Source organism: Trachurus trachurus (genome assembly GCF_905171665.1).
Source record: "Trachurus trachurus genome assembly, chromosome: 3".
Lineage (NCBI taxonomy): Eukaryota > Metazoa > Chordata > Actinopteri > Carangiformes > Carangidae > Trachurus > Trachurus trachurus.
Window position 1 is genome coordinate 28,333,589 of NC_139893.1, and position 18,713 is coordinate 28,352,301.

An 18,713-nucleotide genomic window follows, 5' to 3' on the forward strand; every position below is an offset into this window, starting at 1 on the left:
CTGATTTATAAACAATTAGCCTAATCACTTCAAGTGTTTTGTCCCTGTCAGCATCCTGTAGGAACACTAACCCTCAATCTGATTCATAGTAGCCTAGAAGTAGTTTTGATCTGAACCTTTGCTGTTAACCTGCTCTGGAGCAGGTTAGTTTAGTGTCAGTTTACCATGGTTATTTATGGCAACAAATGAAGCACTGTAATAGGACTGAAAACCTTGAACCTAAACCTGAAATAGCTGTAGGCTAACTGCAGTAATTTCAATCCTGTATAGGCCTTATTTGTTTCAATGTAAACCTGCCTGACAACATAGGCTTTGAGCTCACACATTTGCACACTGTAATGTGCAGCTTTATTGTTCTTCACATATTCAATTGATGTGCAACCAGAGTTCAACCATAAAACAATGAAAGCAGGTTTTCGGGCCGTCCATTTAGATTTGTAGGCTAGATGTAATATTTTCCATTACTGACATTAATCCACTGGAATTATTATATAACATAACGCAAATAAATACCTTCATCTGAGAATTTGTACCAATTTAACTGGACAAACTGGGAGTTTCCCGTCAAATTACCAAAAAATGTATCCGACCCGACCCCGCCCACCTGCGACGTCAGCCTTGGCGGTGAACGGGATACTGGGAGAGCCGGAAGAGCCGCGGAGAGAGCAGCGAGTCAGGGCCAGCAGATCCCACTAACGTCACTGGTTCTCCATCAAAGCCTGGACCAGGAGCGGACCGCATCCACCGGGGTGACTGTGAAGACTCAGTTTAGGCTGTGTCCGGGACTACCTGTGTCGTACGCGGTGAGTATTTAACACCTGAGCGGCGGATAGGAGTGGACCGTCCTCACCGGTCTGTCGCTCTGTCTCGGTCAGTCCAGATGGCTTGTAGCTTTAGCTCGCTGCTAGCTAACTGGAAAACTGGAACAGGAAATACCACAGCGACCGCGACTCTTGTCTTAAGGCCAATTAAACCTCCCCTTTTTTTGTATTTTTTCTCCTTTGAACCATAGCTCGTCACAGAGCATTTGGTCTCCTGGTGTGGAGGTAAGCACCGTGTCCATCCGTCCTGTCCCCACAGCCTGTCCGATAATGAAACCCTAAAACACGACAGGAGGACAGTTGAGTCAGGGGTCTGCAGAAAACACCACAGGGACGTCAGGTCAGAATGACTGTGTTTTCATGTGGGAAACACATTAACATGTTTGAAGACGATGGTCCTCCTCGCATATGCGGCCTGACCTACTTGGATTGAAACACACTACCCGACATGAACGTTTGTTAGCCACTAGCTAACTTGTGACTCCTCACGGAAATAACGCGAATGCATCGGGATTAGTGAAGCCTGCCAGCTGCTCCTTGTTACCCAGACTTCATCACTATACATATATTTAGGTTCACACCTCAGTCACATCTGAGGACACCTCTCCTCCCCCAGGCCCGGGCACATAGGTGAAGTCTTCCAGGGTTTGAATGTGAGTCTCAGTTGGGTGTGGTTGTGTTGTGGGAGCTGCTGTCATGTAACAACACATAAGTTGGGACATGCCAGGGAGGGGGGGGCTGCTGCTGCTGCTGCTGCTGCTGCTGCTTCCTGGTCTGAGGAGCTTCCTGGGCTCTTTTTTCCTTGAGGTGAATGGAGCCACGTCTCTTGCGGCCTGTGATTGAACACAGATGCTGATTGCCCACATTGTGCCGAGTCAGGATTTAGGATTAGCACAGAGAGCTTTTGTCCCAGTCAGACGTCAGATCACTGGAGATCATCCAGAACCACACACAGGAACACACTCATGGTCGTTTAGCTCCTCAGCATCTCAGTTTCAGCGCGACTCAGTGTGATTCAGCTTCAAAGACAAGTCACATTTGTCCAGGTTGGTCTCAAATATGGACTTATTGATCATTCTTCCTAAAAGGTATCTTTTACAAGCAAGACCCCATTATTCCAGTGAAAAAAATAATTAAAACTATTTAATTAGGGACATACTGATATGGGGTTTTGGTGGCTGATACTGATCATAAGGAGTCAAAAATTCTGATGACTCATTAATCACACCCATTTTTTTGCAATGAGCTCCCAAATATGGTTCAAACACTTGTGATAAATAGCCTATGTATTGGAGGCTCAACATTTTACTCTTAACAATAAGTAACTTTTATCATTCAGAAGGGCCTCAGACCAGCACTGCAGTAAAATATAAATAAATAAATGAATGAATAAATAAATAAGAAATGGAAATAATGACAAAAGCCTAGGATGAATAATGTTGTTTATACGAGCTCCCGTCAGGTCTACATTGATTTTTTTTCTCATTATATCATTATGAGCTGCATCTCTGGGCTATGAGCCGATGGTCGAATCAAATAAGTAACCTGAAGGTAGGACTGTGGCCACTTTAGTCTAGATGCCTTATCAGATTGTGAACATCTTAAAAAAATCTTGAAGAGCATGGAAGTTGCAGCACTAAATGTATGAATGTATGAAATGTTGGATAAAATCACAGTCTTTGTTCTTTGCGCTCAAAAGTCCAGCGTCAGCTGACATAAAGCTTCAGCAGCAGGTCTGAGTAACACAGATCAAGTGGGTTGGCTCCATACACTTGTTTTTTTTTCTGTGTTTCCTTCCTGAGATGCAGCAGTGATGGTATCACAAAGAATGACCTCTCTACCAAATACACAGTGTCACTTATGAAGATCCTCACTTGATTTAATGAATGCAGACATCTGAAACTTTGTTAGCTTTAGTTAAACTTAATTTATACACATAATATTGATTATGTGTTTGGTTTACTGTCTTTTACATTGCATTTGCCTCATGATTGGATCTTATCAGGGGCAATTTGGACAGATGGGATGATTACAGTAACTGGAAACTTTCTCATTTTAGTGGCATGCAAACAAGGTGACAAGTAACAATTAAATTGAATGTGCTTTATATTCTGATTATTGAATTGATACATGTAAGAGGCAGAAACTGTGAAAATGTCCATGTTAGTAATGCTTTAATGCCAAAGTAATCACAAAATGTTTCTTTTGTATTGTGCTGTCCAACTTGCTGGAGCTAGAGAATTATGGAAAAATCTTGATTTGTAATTAATCCCTTACAAAACATGATAAGTCTCTTTGTTTGACTTGCTGATCAGGCTTAGAAAAACATTTTTTCTACCTGTGAAATTAATTTTTGTAAAATATTATCCCTTGTCTTTCAGTGTGCGTGACAGAGGCTCAGTAAAGATGTGGAAAGCAGCAGCAGGACAGTCGGTGAACTTGGCTGTAGACGAAGGAGGTGACGACTGGGAGACCGACCCTGACTTTGAGGTACCTGCTTTCCCCTTCTCCTTCCTCTATTTAAATTCTATATTTTCCTCACTTCACATATACATTCCAGCTCCATCCACCCTCTGCTTTCCTCATCACTGTGTCCTGCCTTCGACATTAAAACTTGTGTTTGTTTTCCTGGATTCCCAGAATGACGTATCGGAGAAGGAGCAGCGCTGGGGGGCCAAGACCGTGGCTGGTTCCGGACATCAGGAGCACATAGAGTGAGAGGGCAAACCATATTTTCCACTGGCCAAGGAATGCATCATAAAAAAGAAAAATGAATGTCTCTATTCACTCCCTCCTCCTTTGATGTAGCATCCACCGGCTGCGTGAGACGGTGTCAACGGAGCACACCAGCCTGAAGCAGAAGGAGGCGGATCTGATGCCCAAGGCCTCACATGGATATGGGGGGAAGTTTGGACTCCAGCAGGATCGCATGGACAAGGTCAGGGACACATATAGATTACTAGATTCAGCTGTGACAATTGTTCCTGTTGCTCAGTATATTAATATTATACAATACATCCATACAAGTCAAATAAAATATGAATGTGTATCCTGATAAAGCAAAAGCAATATTAAATTTGACCAAACAATCTCCAGTACAAGTTCAGTCCATCTGCCACAAATTGGCCATTTAGATGAGATTGTCCTGAAAAAGAACAAACCATGACACAAACTTAATATTAAAATGTTTTGGATTAATTAAATTTTGGGTGATGCATCAAAACAGTCATGACCATTTGAAGACATCTTTGTATTGTGCAGGTGATGTCTGTACATCCAGTTCCAGATTCACTGAAAAATATCATGTAAAAATTTCAAAGACCAATTTCTCAGCCGGTCTGAGCTTCTTAATCCTGGTGTGATATCTGTGTCCAGCAGGCCTCTTCTTTCTTCATGTTAGTCAGAGTCTGTTCACTAAAGTACAACATTCATCTCTGTGGTTTCAGTGAATCAATGAAGTTTGTAGCAGGTCACAACACAAACCACAGATCAATCTGTGCAGTGACTGTTCCTGCTTCATCTTGCTCATGTATGTGCGCCATAGATAACCAAATCAGGTGATGCTAGTTTTTTTTTTTTTTTTGTTTATTTGTTTGTTTTGTTTTGCAGCTGAATCTAAATATAAACCAGCTCTCTACACCCTGGTTTTCATTTGTAGAGAATCTACTGCTTTTTAAGAGAGCTGTCACTGAAATTGTTCAAAGCCAACATTTTCACAAAATCGCCTTCTTTGAGTTTCTTGTGTGTGTGTGTGTGTGTGTGTGTGTGTGTGTGTGTGTGTGTGTGTGTGTGTGTGTGTGTGTGTGTGTGTGTGTGTGTGTGTGTGTGTGTGTGTGTGTGTGTGTGTGTGTGTGTGTGTGGAAGCTGCGCTGTGGCCATTTCACACTTGATAATCTTTTCCTGGCGAGCAGCTCTGTCCATCCACACCTTCCTCTCTCTGGACTGTGTGTGCACTGCAGCATGAATGTGATGACCGAGCACTGTTTACACCACAGTGTGAGCATCAGTGATGAGTCAGATGTCGACACTTCAAACCGCTGGCTGTGTTTCCAGCTGCGCTGCTCTTTTTTTTTTGATTCCTCTTATCCGCCCCCATGTCTCTCTCTTTTTTTACCATCTCAACAAAACATGTTAAAAAAAATGTTTTTCTTTCCTTTTTTCTGTCTCCTTGTCAGTCCGCTGTGGGTCACGACTACCAGATCAAGTTGTCTAAGCACTGCTCCCAGACGGACACATCTAAGGGCTTTGGAGGCAAGTTTGGAGTCCAAGCTGACCGTGTTGACCAGGTACTTCCTTTGGCTGTCCACAGTCCACAGACAGTGTCTCCTTTATTACACACACCTTATTGATGTACACAAATATTGGTCTCTGTTAAAGCTCCATGTTCACTCTTTGTGTTTTATCTGAAATGTTGTTCCATTAGAAGATATCAAAACTATCTCAGTGTAGTTTTACTACTTTTACTACTACTTCTACTCTCTCAGCTTGGGGTTGGTATCAGCCAATCAGAAGAGAGTAGGCTCTGAGCTCTCTTCTGATTGGCCGACTGAGTGATTGAGTACATGTAAAGCAAATTTCAAGTAAAGCACTCAGAGAAACGAAATTCTGCAAGTGTTGGATGGTGGGTCCAGGTGGGCGGGACATACTTGTTGTGACATCACAAAGTCACAGAAGTCCTGACAGCTGGTTTTAAGGCTCAGTTTCTGAATATAAGATGTGTGCATTTAGAGAACCTAGACCTAATTTATAATCACACTACACATGGACATTTACCCTTATACTGTATAGAGCTTTAAACATCCACCTTTATACTGTATAGAGCTTTAATATAAACATCCACCTTTATACTGTGTGGAGCTTTAATATAAACATCCACCTTTACCTTTATACTGTGTGGAGGTGATCTACTGTACCAGCATGCCTTTGTTATACAGTAGCTGCTTTAGATCTGCATTTTGATAGAGATAGAGTTCTTGCACTTTTAAACACCTCAGTGTTTTACACTTGGTGAAAAGTGAAACCAGTTTAAAAGCTGTAAAAGTATAACTTACTTCTGCAGTGGCTCAAACATGGAAACTGTCACGTTTTAATCCCCAGTGACAATGGGTAAATCAAACTGATATAAAACTTGTATGATTAAACATGCACATCACAGTTAAATGAATGTGTTTTCTTCCTTTCTTGATCCAGTCTGCTGTCGGATTTGAATACGCTGGGAAGACAGAGAAACACGCTTCGCAGAAAGGTGATGTTGCAACCCGTTGTCTTTGTGCACATGTGCACAGAATTAAATTTAAATTACAAAAGAATTAAAAAGCCTTTCCCGTCAAGCAGCATGCTGAAAACGTGCTGCTTGTAAAACAAGAGCTACAGGTTTCTACTTGATCAAAATATGGCATGTCACCCGTAGAGAACGTTTTATTTGGCTGATTGAATTACACCACAGACACATTGTATATAAATACATTCATAATGAACCACCTAACTTGTTTAACCAGCCTGTGAGGTTTTGTTTACAGCAAACACTTTGCACGTTGGCTATAGAAGACACATTTTCCAGCCGCTAACAGTTTGATGAGCATTTGGCTGAGGTCCATCTGTAGCACACAGAAGCTACTCGTACTGTACCGACAGCCCATGTTTGGAAAGGTGTTAATGTGTCAGACACGTGTTTTTCTAGCCTATTGCAAGTTCCGCTCAGTTGGTGAGTGTTATGTCAGTGCAGTTTTTGAGCTCTGTGCACTAGCACATTGGATTTGAGGTATTTGATTTTATACTGTATTGGTCTAACAGTGTAGACCTGTTTATATGTTTTGGGGAGGATGTATATGGAGTAGTTCTCACTCTATCAGATGTAAAATTGAAAAACCATTAGATTATATAATGATCGATCAACATTAAACTGTTCATTAAACTCAAAGACTGCACTATGCATATGATCAACAGTGACCAACAGGGTGTCCGCTCTGGCTTCTTAGCTTTTAGTATTTTGATGCTACATTCCCATGATGCCACACTGTCACCACCTTTGTGTTTCATTCATCTTCTGCAGAAGACCCTGCATCCAGGTGCAGAACATTTGCCAGATTCCAATGCCTCCTCCATGTTGTCACTATTTAACACCAGTGCAGGACGACACACAGTCACAGTGTGTTTCCTGATTAAAATGCATGCTGTGACTGTGTGATGTCGGTGCCACTGTGTTTTGATCTTAGCTCTGGCTTCAGTCAGTATCGATGAGGTGTTTGGAATTTGGCTGCTCCATGACCACTGCTACCATGCTGCTTCACCCTGACCTTTGACCCTTGCCCCTTCCCCCTGCTTTGCTGTGTAGACTACACCACTGGGTTTGGGGGGCGATACGGAGTGCAGGCAGATCGTGTCGACCAGAGCGCGATGGGCTTCGATTACCAGGGCAAAACTGAGAAACACGAGTCCCAGAAAGGTTTGTCTGGATTTCATGCCAAGCATTAACCTGGAGAAAATGTGGCTCACGGATACACACTAACACACACACTTAAACACACAAAAATGTTGACCAGAGCCATTGAAACGCAGCTCTGCACAGGTCCTGACAGATCATGTTATTTTGCACTTTTCTTCCTCTTCCCTCATTCCTCAGCCTTTGCTTGCTTTTCTAAGCTTGTAAACAGTGGCGCTTTATTTTTACATTAGCCCTCTGTTGCGTGTGTGATGTGGAGTTTGTTTTCCTCAGCATCAAATAACATGTTCCTGTACCGTACAACAAACAACAATACATCTGCCTCAGAGGACTTGGGAGTACTGTACATGGGAGTCTGTTTCCAGTATCAAATATTGCCTCCTTTAATGGGCCGTCCTCCTTCCTCATGTACTGTCAGAGACCATGTGGGATATGTTAAGTTTTATAATAATGTTTTGCTGTGAAGGTGTTGATTTCTTCCAGTCTATTTATTCTTTTTCATCTTTAAATAGCAGATATACAGCTCTACTCCCAGGAGGCTTTGTTGCTTATATGTATTTCTTTTCAGACATGTACAGCAGGGAAAGTAAGTAGTGAACGTGTCAACACAACAGTCTTGTATAGTAAGCGTGCGAAGAGGCCATGGTGGTGCATTACTCAACTGTACCTGCTAATTCCAGGTCCGTCTAGATCTCTTTGTGACTGGTCCTTGGCTCTTGGACAACTCTTCTGAGTTTTCTTTTGACTCTGTCAGAAATCTTGCGAGGAGCACCTGGTTCTGGACGGTTTATGGTTAAATGATGTTCTTTTCACCTCCAGCCCAAATGGTTCATTCAGAAGTTTAGAAACACGTCTGTAACCAGTTTCAGAATGAAGGTCTTGACAGAGCTCTTTGCTTTTACCCATCATGAGATGCTTCTTGTGTGACACGTTGGTAATGAGAAACCTTTTTATAGGCGTCAATTAGGACTCAACCAGCTGATATTAATTAGCACTGATAGGAGACAGGATATACAGTACTGACAGCTGGGTTCCTGAATTTCTGTTCCTTTCTGCACCTCAATACTTATTCCCTGTGTCATTTCCCTTTATTATAACATAACTTAATTTATGGATTTCTTTGCATGTGTTACTTGATTACTTGGGTTGTTACTGACATCTGGTGAAAATTTCATGTCAGTAACACAATTAGATATGTATTTACTGAGAAAAGTGTTGACACGGTCAAAACTTTTTCCATTTTCCCCGCTGTATGTATGAAACACATTACTATAAATTCCTCAGTTTGGTGGAGGTCCTGTGTGCCGTCAGTTACCTCTGCTTCACCTTTTCCTGTGATTTCTCTCCCCTGCCTCCCCCTCCGCTGCCTCTGCCCGTTGGCAGATTACACCAAGGGCTTCGGCGGCAAGTTTGGTGTCGAGACCGACAAAGTGGACAAGAGTGCCGTGGGCTTCGAGTACCAAGGCAAAACAGAAAGGCACGAGTCACAGAAAGGTTGGTACCATGACACACAGACACAGCCCCATTTATAACAATACTGAATTGATAAGGCGATAACTGATAATGAAGTAATGAATTACTCAATATATCGCAGCATGTTTAGTTTAATCAGTTATTTACTCATTTTTTATGGTTTAACTAGTAGTGTCACTGTGATAGATCACCAGATACTATACTTAGGATAATATTTTTAATTAACTTCCTGTTCTGAAGAGGAAACCAGCGTAGGAGGATAAACATGGCCGTCTGCATTTTACAGTTACAGTTGTGCACAGTCCACTGCTGTGTTAAGAAAGGGATATTCCCACTTTGTTTGAAATGGCAAACATTATTCACCATATAACCTTAGACCTTAAATTCCTTCTACACTTCCCTGACTTCATGTAGAAGTTTCACTCACCACTCTGTCAGTGCAAACAAGGAACGCTGTAAAAACACAATAGAAAAAACAGATAAGATTTATCAGCAGATGCATCAGTTGGATCAGTTATCCAACATTATGGGTGGATAAGTAACTGGGCAAAGGTCCCATTACATTTTTAATCAAGCTGACCAAGTTTATTCTAAGGTGTAGATTTTCCTGCTCTGTACAGATCATAATCACAATTATTTAATAATCAATTTTAAAGGATCCTTATCATAAATATTAAAGGGACAACGAGGAGTTTTGGAAAGCAAAGTGTTTTCATACTACATTTACCATGAGCCTCCACGCGCACGGTGAAATTCTTGGTGAAAACATTCTTTACAAGACGTCCGTCTTGCCAAGAATGTTTTCATTCATCAAGAATTAAAGTCAGAGGTTCGAAGACGATCAGATACCGTCGTAGTTCCGACCAGAAACGGCGATTCGGCTGCGTTATTATCATGACCCGCCGGGCAGCGTCCGCGAAACCGAAAGTAAGGAAACACTGGTCAGCTCGCCCAGCATTTCCACCATTAATTAAAATAACAAAATAACGATAGAGACAAAACGATATATTTATCGAAAATGGGCCCATTAACAAGTGTGGGTAGCGTAGATTCATCCACATTAATGTGAGACTTTTTTATAACCAAATACAAACTCCTCGTTGTCCCTTTAATAATATCATCATGTGAATAATCTTATTCAGCTGACAGATTTTTAAAAGATTTGGCCAGCCTCACAAGTTCAGTATTTTGGTAATAACAGTATTTTCGGGTGCATGATCATATTTTATGTTAAAGTCAAGTTTGTGTTTTTTCAAAGTACAAACAAAACTAACGTGACTTCAGGTTTTAGTCTGTCTCTTTATTTAGATGAGCACATTTTCATAACAGATGAAAACAAGCGATTAATTAGTCAGTGGATTGTTTCAGTGGAGTATTTCCCTGCAGCTGATATGTCATCTCACAGCGTTTCCTCACAGCTTAACAGATCTACCTGTAGCTTCTTGTCTGACACACCTGCACCGACTGACTTTACTTCCTGGTTGGCCAGCAGCAACCTGTAGATACGGAGCTTTTGTCAAAGGCTTAGCTCACCTCAAGAATTTCCCAGATTGCACTGGGCTGTGTTTGCATATGTGGCGCGACCTGTGAGCTATGATAACTGTGTCACATGATCTGATAACAACTTGACTTACCTGGTGAAACTGACGTAGAAGTTTATTAACTACATGATAATTTTCCTGCAGTGAGTGTACTGAAACATGTGAGTTCAGCAACATCCAGATTTAAACAGGAGATTTTGTTTGGTAGTAAAGTGGCAATGTTGTAAATCAGTGAACAATTTGTCTTGTGTAAATATTTGCTTCAAAGTAAAGTTTGTTTCCCTGTGATATAAAACCAGTAATGTGCTGGAGTTTTATTTTTCATGTTTATCTCAAGCCAAAATTAGCCACTTTAAAAACACAAACCTGGCATAAAAATAGGTTTCAGAACTAATGTCCTCTTCTCATTCTGTATCAGTCATGTTGTCTCCACCGTTGCAAAATTCAACAAAAGTATGATCTAGTATATTTCAATAATTTCTTAGATTTTTCATGTCAAGCATGTGTGAATTGTTTCTTGTGGCAGCTCCTTTACTGGAGTATTTCTGAATCATATGACCAGCTCAGGGGCAGAAACCAGTTGGAGGTGACTGTGAACCAGCAAAGCACATTTGGCCAGCTCTTTTTCTCAGTTCTCGTATCTGCCCACAGATGTGGAATATACCTCAACATCACAAATAAAAACATTAACTGACTCAAACAAATCCTTCAATACTAAGTGCTTGCCTTTGTTTCAGCCACGGTTTTGCCTAAGTCTTGTGTCTCATACTGTGTAGCCTAGTATCTTGCGTTGCGATTTCTTTTATTTGCTCTTAGTTGATTTTCTTAATTTTTATTCTAGGTCATTATCATCAATTGGCCTGTGTGTATCTGCTGCACTGTATGTCAATTTCACAGTGTTTAATTGTGTGCATAATTAAATTAGAAGTAACAATCTCCTACATCTGCAGGGGCTAATCTGACAAATAAACTGATGAATAAATTAATACTCTGTGTGTTTGCAGACTACGTGAAGGGCTTCGGGGGTAAGTTCGGTGTGCAGACAGACCGACAGGACAAATCGGCACTGGGATGGGACCACCAGGAGAAACTCCAGCTCCACGAGTCTCAGAAAGGTACCGGGTCTGATTTCTGGGTTTTCTGTCGACTGCTGTACCTGGCCAGCCAGTGTCCGGGTGTAGGAATATACTTACTGCCAGTCTGTTGTTTTTAATATGGGATGTCTGATGCCCTAAAGTGGTGAACACTGTACAGAAAAGACAAAGGTAAAAGTATTGAGTGTAATGGTTTTAATTTGAGCCAGTGCTTTTCTGTCTCACAATCAGTTCTACTTGTTGCAGAACAAAGGAGCAAGTCGGCGTATTAAGTTTCTATTCTGTTGTAAAAACAGACATACGGTAGTAATAAATACACGTGGTTTATGGATGATGACGTATGTAAGAAGTTGCGTCTGCTCACTGCCTCTTCAGATTTACGCCACTGTTTTGTACAGAAAAAACCTGAAAACGCTGTTTAACCTTTACAACCCGTCCTGACATACAGTGATTGGAATTAGAATGCATACTTTTCAATCAGCCTGTCCTGACGTGCCGCGAGCGACTTCGCGCCGTCCAGCGATGTCGCTCAACCCTGAAATTATCGCTCGCGTTGTCTCTATCTGGACGACATTTCGCGGCGGTGTCCCGCCCCTAAACACTTCTTATTGGCTGATAAGTACACGCTGCTTTCTGTTGACAAGCAAGTTATCAGAGAGTATGAGAGGAAAAAACACTCAAAGATGTGAAAAACAGCAACCAGGAAATGCCAGGAATCTCAAAATAGCGCCGCAAGTTTGTTTACGTCCCTCGATAATATGATTGGTTTGGATTCTAAACCAATAGAATATACTCGCGACAAAATCGTCACGCTGCACATCAGGACACCCTCGCGCGAGTTTTCGTTGCCGTTTCGCTTGCTCGCTGCATGTCAGGACGAGGTGTTAGACCTTTGAACTGGGGGGTGTTTTCCAGTTTTCACCAGACCATGGGTCTTTACAGCACACAGTTCCTTCTGCTCTGATGTGGTTCAGTTGCGGCTTTGGATGTGGTCATTTAAAGGCTGACAACTTCCTCAATCTGTGGTTAAAAACAGGCTCAGAAGAAGGAAGTGAAACCAGAGCTCAGATTTATTTGTCGGAGTCGTAGCTGGTGTTCTCACGTAGAGCAAATTAGAATAAGAACAAAGCTGTGGTCTGAACTAAAACCGTGTTTCTTCTCCTCTAAATGAACAAGACTTCATTTATTCTAAAAGCTGCAAAAAGCCTCTTTCACAAGCTTAAACAATTTGGCCTGTGTTGATCTGAAACTCTCCGAAACTCTAAATCTTGACAGCTGAGGCCTGTTGGTGCAGCAGAGGTAAAACAGCCCAGATCCACTTCACAGACTCTGTCTCTGTCTCCGTTCACTTCACTCTGCTGAAACTTGCAGCAAAAAACATGGCTCAAGATCAGAAACTGAAATTGAGACTTTGAAGGAGGCGGAGGTCCAAGCTCTCTTCACCTCTGCCATGTTTCTGAATGAAACTCTCAGTTGTTGCAAAACACAGGAGCAAATGAATCTCTGAAACTTGTTTTCTTTTCCTGCCAGCAACTAAATTAGATGAACGTCCCCAACACACTTTAACAAGCTGCTCGTTAAAACTTTGGAAGGTGAAGATGCAAAATACGGTTCAAACACTGACAAATATGTATCGGAGGCTCATTTTTACTAACATTTTACTTTTTATGAACAATAAATAACTTTAATTATTCAGAAAGGCCTCAGTGCAGCACTCCAGTAGACTCTTGGAAAATGTATGAAAAATATATGATATGATATCAAATATCACGTTAAATCTTACTTTTGAAGCAGGATCTACTTTTCAATTGATACAGAGTTCAGATTCTAGTTTCCAGAAAGAGCTTTGCCGCTGTTCATAGCTCAGTGTGATATGTAGTTACATCTGAATGAAGCCTCTGGCTGCTCTTACAAAGGTAAAGGCTCTAAAAATAAAGCACAACTCGGCATCTGCAGCCTTTAGCTACACAACTGAAGGAACAGAAACCAGTCACAGAGGAGGGAGTTTCTGCACAGGCTTGACCGGAGGAAGAAAAACAATGTTGAGTTGGTGTGTTTCCACTTTAATGCCATAATGTGTCTCCTTCATGTCACCGAGCATGTGCCAGGTGTATCACATTGTCTATGTTTTAATATATGGGTGTTTGTAATGTTGGTGCTGGTGTCTGTCTGTCTGTCCATATATGTATGTGTGTGTGTTGTGTTGCAGACTATAAGCGTGGGTTTGGAGGGAAATATGGGGTAGAGGTGGAGAAGCAGGACCAGTGTGCCCTGGGCTATGAGCACAAGGAGAACCTGGCCAAGCACGAATCCCAGAGAGGCACAGATACTCACCCTGAACACAGCATCCTCCCTCACCCACCCTCCCTGACCCTCATCCACCCTCTCCCAGAAAAAAACCCCCCAAAAAACAAACTTCCTCTTAGCTTTCCGCTCCTTCCCTGGCACCGCCCTCCTCCTCCTCTGTAACAGCTGTTTTCTTTTATGTGATGGACACCTCTGCTGTCAGATAACCCCCACGACCCACAGCCCCTCATCCCCTCACCTCCGCTCCGTTACCCACCTCTGCAGCACCAACTGATTTACATAACCAAAGTAGTAGTCCTAACATAAGGCCGGTGTTTTCTACTGTTTCCTCAGCAGTCAGCAAATCCAGGGAAAGTGAAGAGCGTTTATAACGAACAATGATAAATAATGAACCAATCATTTAAATTTTAAGATTATTACAATTTTTTGGCCAGTAGTTTCTCTACCAAAAGTTCCTCAAACAGGAGGAAGAAGTGCTGCTGTTAGAGACTATTTTTAGCAGTGGATTAATCCACACCTGGTTCTCTGGTGAGTTACAGAAGAATAACATGTATACGTATCAGACTGTACCACACATACAATACTTGTAGTATCCTAGTGTTTTGGTTGCTCCAGAGGAGAATCTGGACAACAGTAAATGGGTCTGGTTTTATTCTCCAGGTGTTGGGATATCTGATGCAAACGTTAAAAAGAAAGTAGCATTTAGAAATTAAATGGTCCCTCCAGAAATTATGTTAACGGGTCAGTTAAGTGGGACAAACCCCAATCAGCTTCTCAATACGTCTGCAAAAAAAAAGTGAAACTCTGTTCCACAGTGATATTATGCAAGATGATCCTGTTGTATGTACCTGTTAAAGTCTGTGTCAGGTGTGTGCTGCTCAGGTGTGGTCTGTTTGTAGCACTTTTTATTTTTATCTCGTCTACGTTTTCATCACAAGCGCTGTACATGTATGTGAAACATGTATGTGTCTGCTCCCTGCAGCCTTCACTCTGGGCCAGGTGATAGTTCTATGACGACCATAATGACACAAATGAAGGAAACAAAGCAGATGGACATAGTTTTAGAAAGTTAACGGTCTTCCTGTGCTGCGTAATGTGCATATCCAGTCATATGAAGACCTCAGTCTAATGTGTGTTATCACCTCGGCCCGGCACCCCCCCCCCCCCCCCACCCCGGTCACCAGCCCTGCTGTCACCACTGCTGCTGCCATGCTGTTTGTCTGCTTACGCATTCATTTCGTGCATGCCGTCATGTGGCCATGCTGCGTTGGATGGAGGCCTTCTGCTGCGGCCCCCACACAGAGACACTGGCTGATCCTCAGAGCAGAGACGCTGCTTGACCCCCATCGTCCCGCTTAACGTTACGTTACCCCCCCTCCTCCCGTCCGTCACTGTCTGCACCCTTTATTTTGTCCTCCCTCCTCTCCACAGGTTTGCATGAGCTCGTCAGCCTGTCGGTTCCCCTGTGAAACCAGCTGCAGCCGGCTTCATCTGAACTCATGCAGAGCAGAGAGGGTTTCACCCCAAAATCTGTTGCTCTGGAGACGGAGCTCTGATGCAGCCGACTGCAGCTGAAACATCAGAGTCTATCAGAAACTGACCTTCACGTCTCCTCTCTGTTTCCAGATTATTCGAAAGGGTTTGGAGGGAAATTTGGCGTCCAGAATGACCGCATGGACAAGGTACAGGGGCAACACTTTTTTTTTTTGTTTGATGTTTGTTTGTGGTCGTTCCATTCTTGTATAACGGTGATATCTCAGCCGTACCGTGGTGAAACTTATTCAGATTTGGCACAAACATCCATTAGGTCTCAAAGATGAACTGATATTGAGAAAGCTCAAATTTCACTGTGGCCTCTCAAAACATGCTTTTGGTAATAAATGGCATATCTGTTCCAGTTTAACGTAATATTAGTTTAATTCAAATGTTTGTGAGGTAAAGTATGGTGATAACATTTTATTCTGTTACTCAGGAATTCAGAGACTGTGACTATGTTTCCTGTAACTTTGCTTAGTGGAGACAGTGATCGTAGCTGTGTGTAGAAGATTCAGTCTCATGTTATTTGTCTCTGTGGTGGACAGAGTGCAGGGACGTTTGAGGACGTAGAGAAGCCGGCCCCTTCTTACCAGAAAACTAAACCCGTGGAGGCTGGTGAGCATCCGTCAACATCGTCTGTGTGTTTGAGTCAAAACCTTCAAGGATACGTGAGCTCACCGTCGTGTCGTTTTCTTGTCCGAACAGCCGGCAGCACAGGAAGCATCAAGGCCCGCTTCGAGAACATCGCCAAGCAGAAGGAGGAGGAGGACAGGAAGCGGGCGGAGGAGGAGCGGGCGCGTCGACAGGCCAAGGAAAAGCAGGAGCAGGAGGAGGCGCGCCGCAAGATCGAAGAGGCACCCAAGTCCCCGTCTCCGGTCCCCGCCGCGAGTCCCAGCCCGACCCCACCTGTGGTTCCGGCTGCGGCTGCAGTAGCACCGGCTGCAGTGGAACCGGCTGCAGTGGAGCAGGCTGCTGTAGCCCCCGCAGCCCCCGCAGCCCCTGCAGCGTACCACGTGAGTCATGGAGGCTTTCACCAGTTAATGTGCTTGTGAAGGTCACACAGTCAGAGACAAGCTGGATATGCAAAAAGTAGCAGGTCACAGCAGCTAAGATTAGACCGCACAGCTGATTACAGTCGTTCACTTCCTTCTGTAAATGTGCCGACAACTTTACACGTCAGTCTTCTTGTTTCAGATCAGTCTGTTCTTACTATCAGGGCACAGTGGATGGTTCACTTTATTACCTATGATGGAGAAAGCATCTTTTATTTTTGTTATTCCTGATTCATGACATACGTGACAGATGCACAGATGGAAAGGAACACGTCTGTTTGGTCTGAGACTCAACACAACTCAGTGAAAATGAATTCATCTGCCAAAATGATGTGTAATGTGTAATGTTTGGTTTTGTGTTGTTGTTTTTTTCTGCAACCGTACATCAAAGTCGAGAAAGGTGAATATTATACCCTTACCTTTTTAGTATGACAGTGGGATAAGTTGATAAAATAACTGTTAATATGTATTTATTGTGTTAACAGAACTGAAGCTGTAAACTGGAGAGGTTTTTTTAATCTGTTTCCAGATATTATATTTACACTTAGCACTTAACATTTGTCTTCTCAGGCTGCAGAGGAACCAACGTATGACGCCGCTGAGGAGAACGGCGAGCAGCTGTATGAGGCGGAGCCACAGAACCAGTACACCCAGCAGGAGGAGCTGTACCAGACCCCCGAGGAGACGGCAGCAGGAGGTGAAGCCCCCAGATCATTTGTGGTGTTGTTGTTTTTCCCCTGTGTTTCTGGTTGGTTTAAGGAAACTAGCAAATGTTTGACATTTTGTAAATCACTCACTGAGATCACAAAAGTTCTCTATCAATCATTTCATCTGCTCACTGTTTCGAAGATAGAACCACAAGGAGGCAATCATCAGTTTAATTTCTGGTCTGATAAGTCATTAAAACACATTCACAGACACTTGAGAAGATCATTGGCAGTTATAAAATGAAAAGCACAGGATGGAAGAACTCAGAGAAGTGAGCGAGACAGCTCCCCGAGGGATTAACGGCATCTTCTGTGGTTTATTTTTTTACTTGGAGTGAACAGTGTTTTGTGGTTTTGCAGACGGGCAGCAGTACGAGTACGGTGAGGACCTCGGGGTGACCGCTGTGGCCCTCTACGACTACCAAGCAGGTGAGACTCACCTATCCCATCATGCCTGAGAGGGGACAGGGTCCTAGTTTCTCATTGGCTTTAGATGGAAAAATGTTTTTTGTGCCGGATACAGATCTATCTTTATCAATCAAGAATTTTGTCATTGTCTTGATTAATTGATTAATTGGTTGAAATCACAAGTAATAAATAGTGATTCATGCCAACACACATTCAGATATTGTTTTGTCACCAAAAGTTAAAAAAAGAAAAAGAAACTAATCAGTTTACAAACATGGAAACAAAGAAAAAAACAAATGAGTTATGAAAACAAAACATTTCTGACATCTTGACTTGATAAACGACTTTGACTAATAATCGATTATCAGGTTAGGGTGTCGCTGATTGATCGTTTCATCGTTTCAGGTTCTTGCAGCTGCTTTTGTCACTAATCCGTCTTTTCCCCCCATTTCAGCCGGCGATGACGAGATCTCCTTCGACCCCGACGACATCATCACCAACATCGAGATGATTGACGAGGGCTGGTGGCGAGGAGTGTGCCGAGGCGCCTACGGCCTTTTCCCGGCCAACTACGTGGAGGTTCGGCAATGATGAACCACCACCACCACCACCCCCCACCCCACCCCATATCCTACATCCCACAACCGCCAGCCCCACTCCAACATGACCCGTCTCTCTGTCCTTGTGCAAAAAGAAAAGAGGAAGGAGACGATTTCCAGCTCCCCCTCCTTTTTCCACTTTTCTCTCTTTTCTCTCTTCACCTCATCTTAGTGCTTCGACACTGTGAGACGTCCTCAGGTCTCCTGTATGGCTTCTCTTTGACCCCCTCCTCCTCCTCTCATCTATTCCACTCTCAGATCACAAGGTCTCTCTCTGTGCAGCAGTGGACAGGGAGGGAAGAGTTATTTCAGAGTGACTCAGAGAACAGATATAGAACTCATTATCTGGGCTTAAAAAAAAACAAACTCTGAGCTTTGGAGCCGTTAAAGCTTCAGGATGCGACTCAGGCTGTTGACTGTCGGCTCCTTCAGGCCCCGATATGACTTCACAAACTATTTACCTCCTGCCTCACAGCCACACGTCGCATTTTGATGCTTTAAGTATCAGTTTTTTCCCCCAGATACTGCTTTATGAGTTTTTTTGATCAGGCATCATTGATTCTTCACATTTAAAGAGTCGACGACGCCTAAGAAGAAGTTGAGTCTCACCAAAGACCAGATGAGTCTTGTGCACAGGGCTCAGGGTGCTCACTGTTCAGTAGCTCAACCTTAATGTCAAACAGGAGCATTTTTAGAGGAAAAAACCTCCGCTTTGGATTATTATGTATATTAA

The 18,713-nt window shown here is 42.8% G+C and overlaps 1 protein-coding gene across 3 annotated transcripts; it reads left to right on the forward strand.

The window, feature by feature from the left end:
• Positions 1 to 647: 647 nt before the first annotated feature.
• cttn (cortactin) lies at positions 648 to 18,007 on the forward strand. 3 transcript variants are annotated; one of them, XM_083995017.1, is made up of 15 exons: positions 648 to 803; positions 3,203 to 3,311; positions 3,462 to 3,535; positions 3,630 to 3,759; positions 4,997 to 5,107; positions 6,012 to 6,066; positions 7,156 to 7,266; positions 8,647 to 8,757; positions 11,282 to 11,392; positions 15,305 to 15,360; positions 15,760 to 15,829; positions 15,920 to 16,227; positions 16,837 to 16,963; positions 17,334 to 17,402; positions 17,836 to 18,007. In XM_083995017.1, exons 2-15 carry the CDS (start codon positions 3,228 to 3,230, stop codon positions 17,970 to 17,972), a joined length of 1,554 nt encoding a protein of 517 aa, XP_083851143.1. In that variant the 5' UTR covers positions 648 to 803; positions 3,203 to 3,227; the 3' UTR covers positions 17,973 to 18,007. The 3 variants fall into 3 exon arrangements, with proteins under 3 accessions (XP_083851143.1, XP_083851145.1, XP_083851144.1); XM_083995018.1 differs by having other exon boundaries at positions 654 to 803; positions 3,215 to 3,311; XM_083995019.1 differs by lacking the exon at positions 7,156 to 7,266.
• Positions 18,008 to 18,713: the final 706 nt, after the last annotated feature.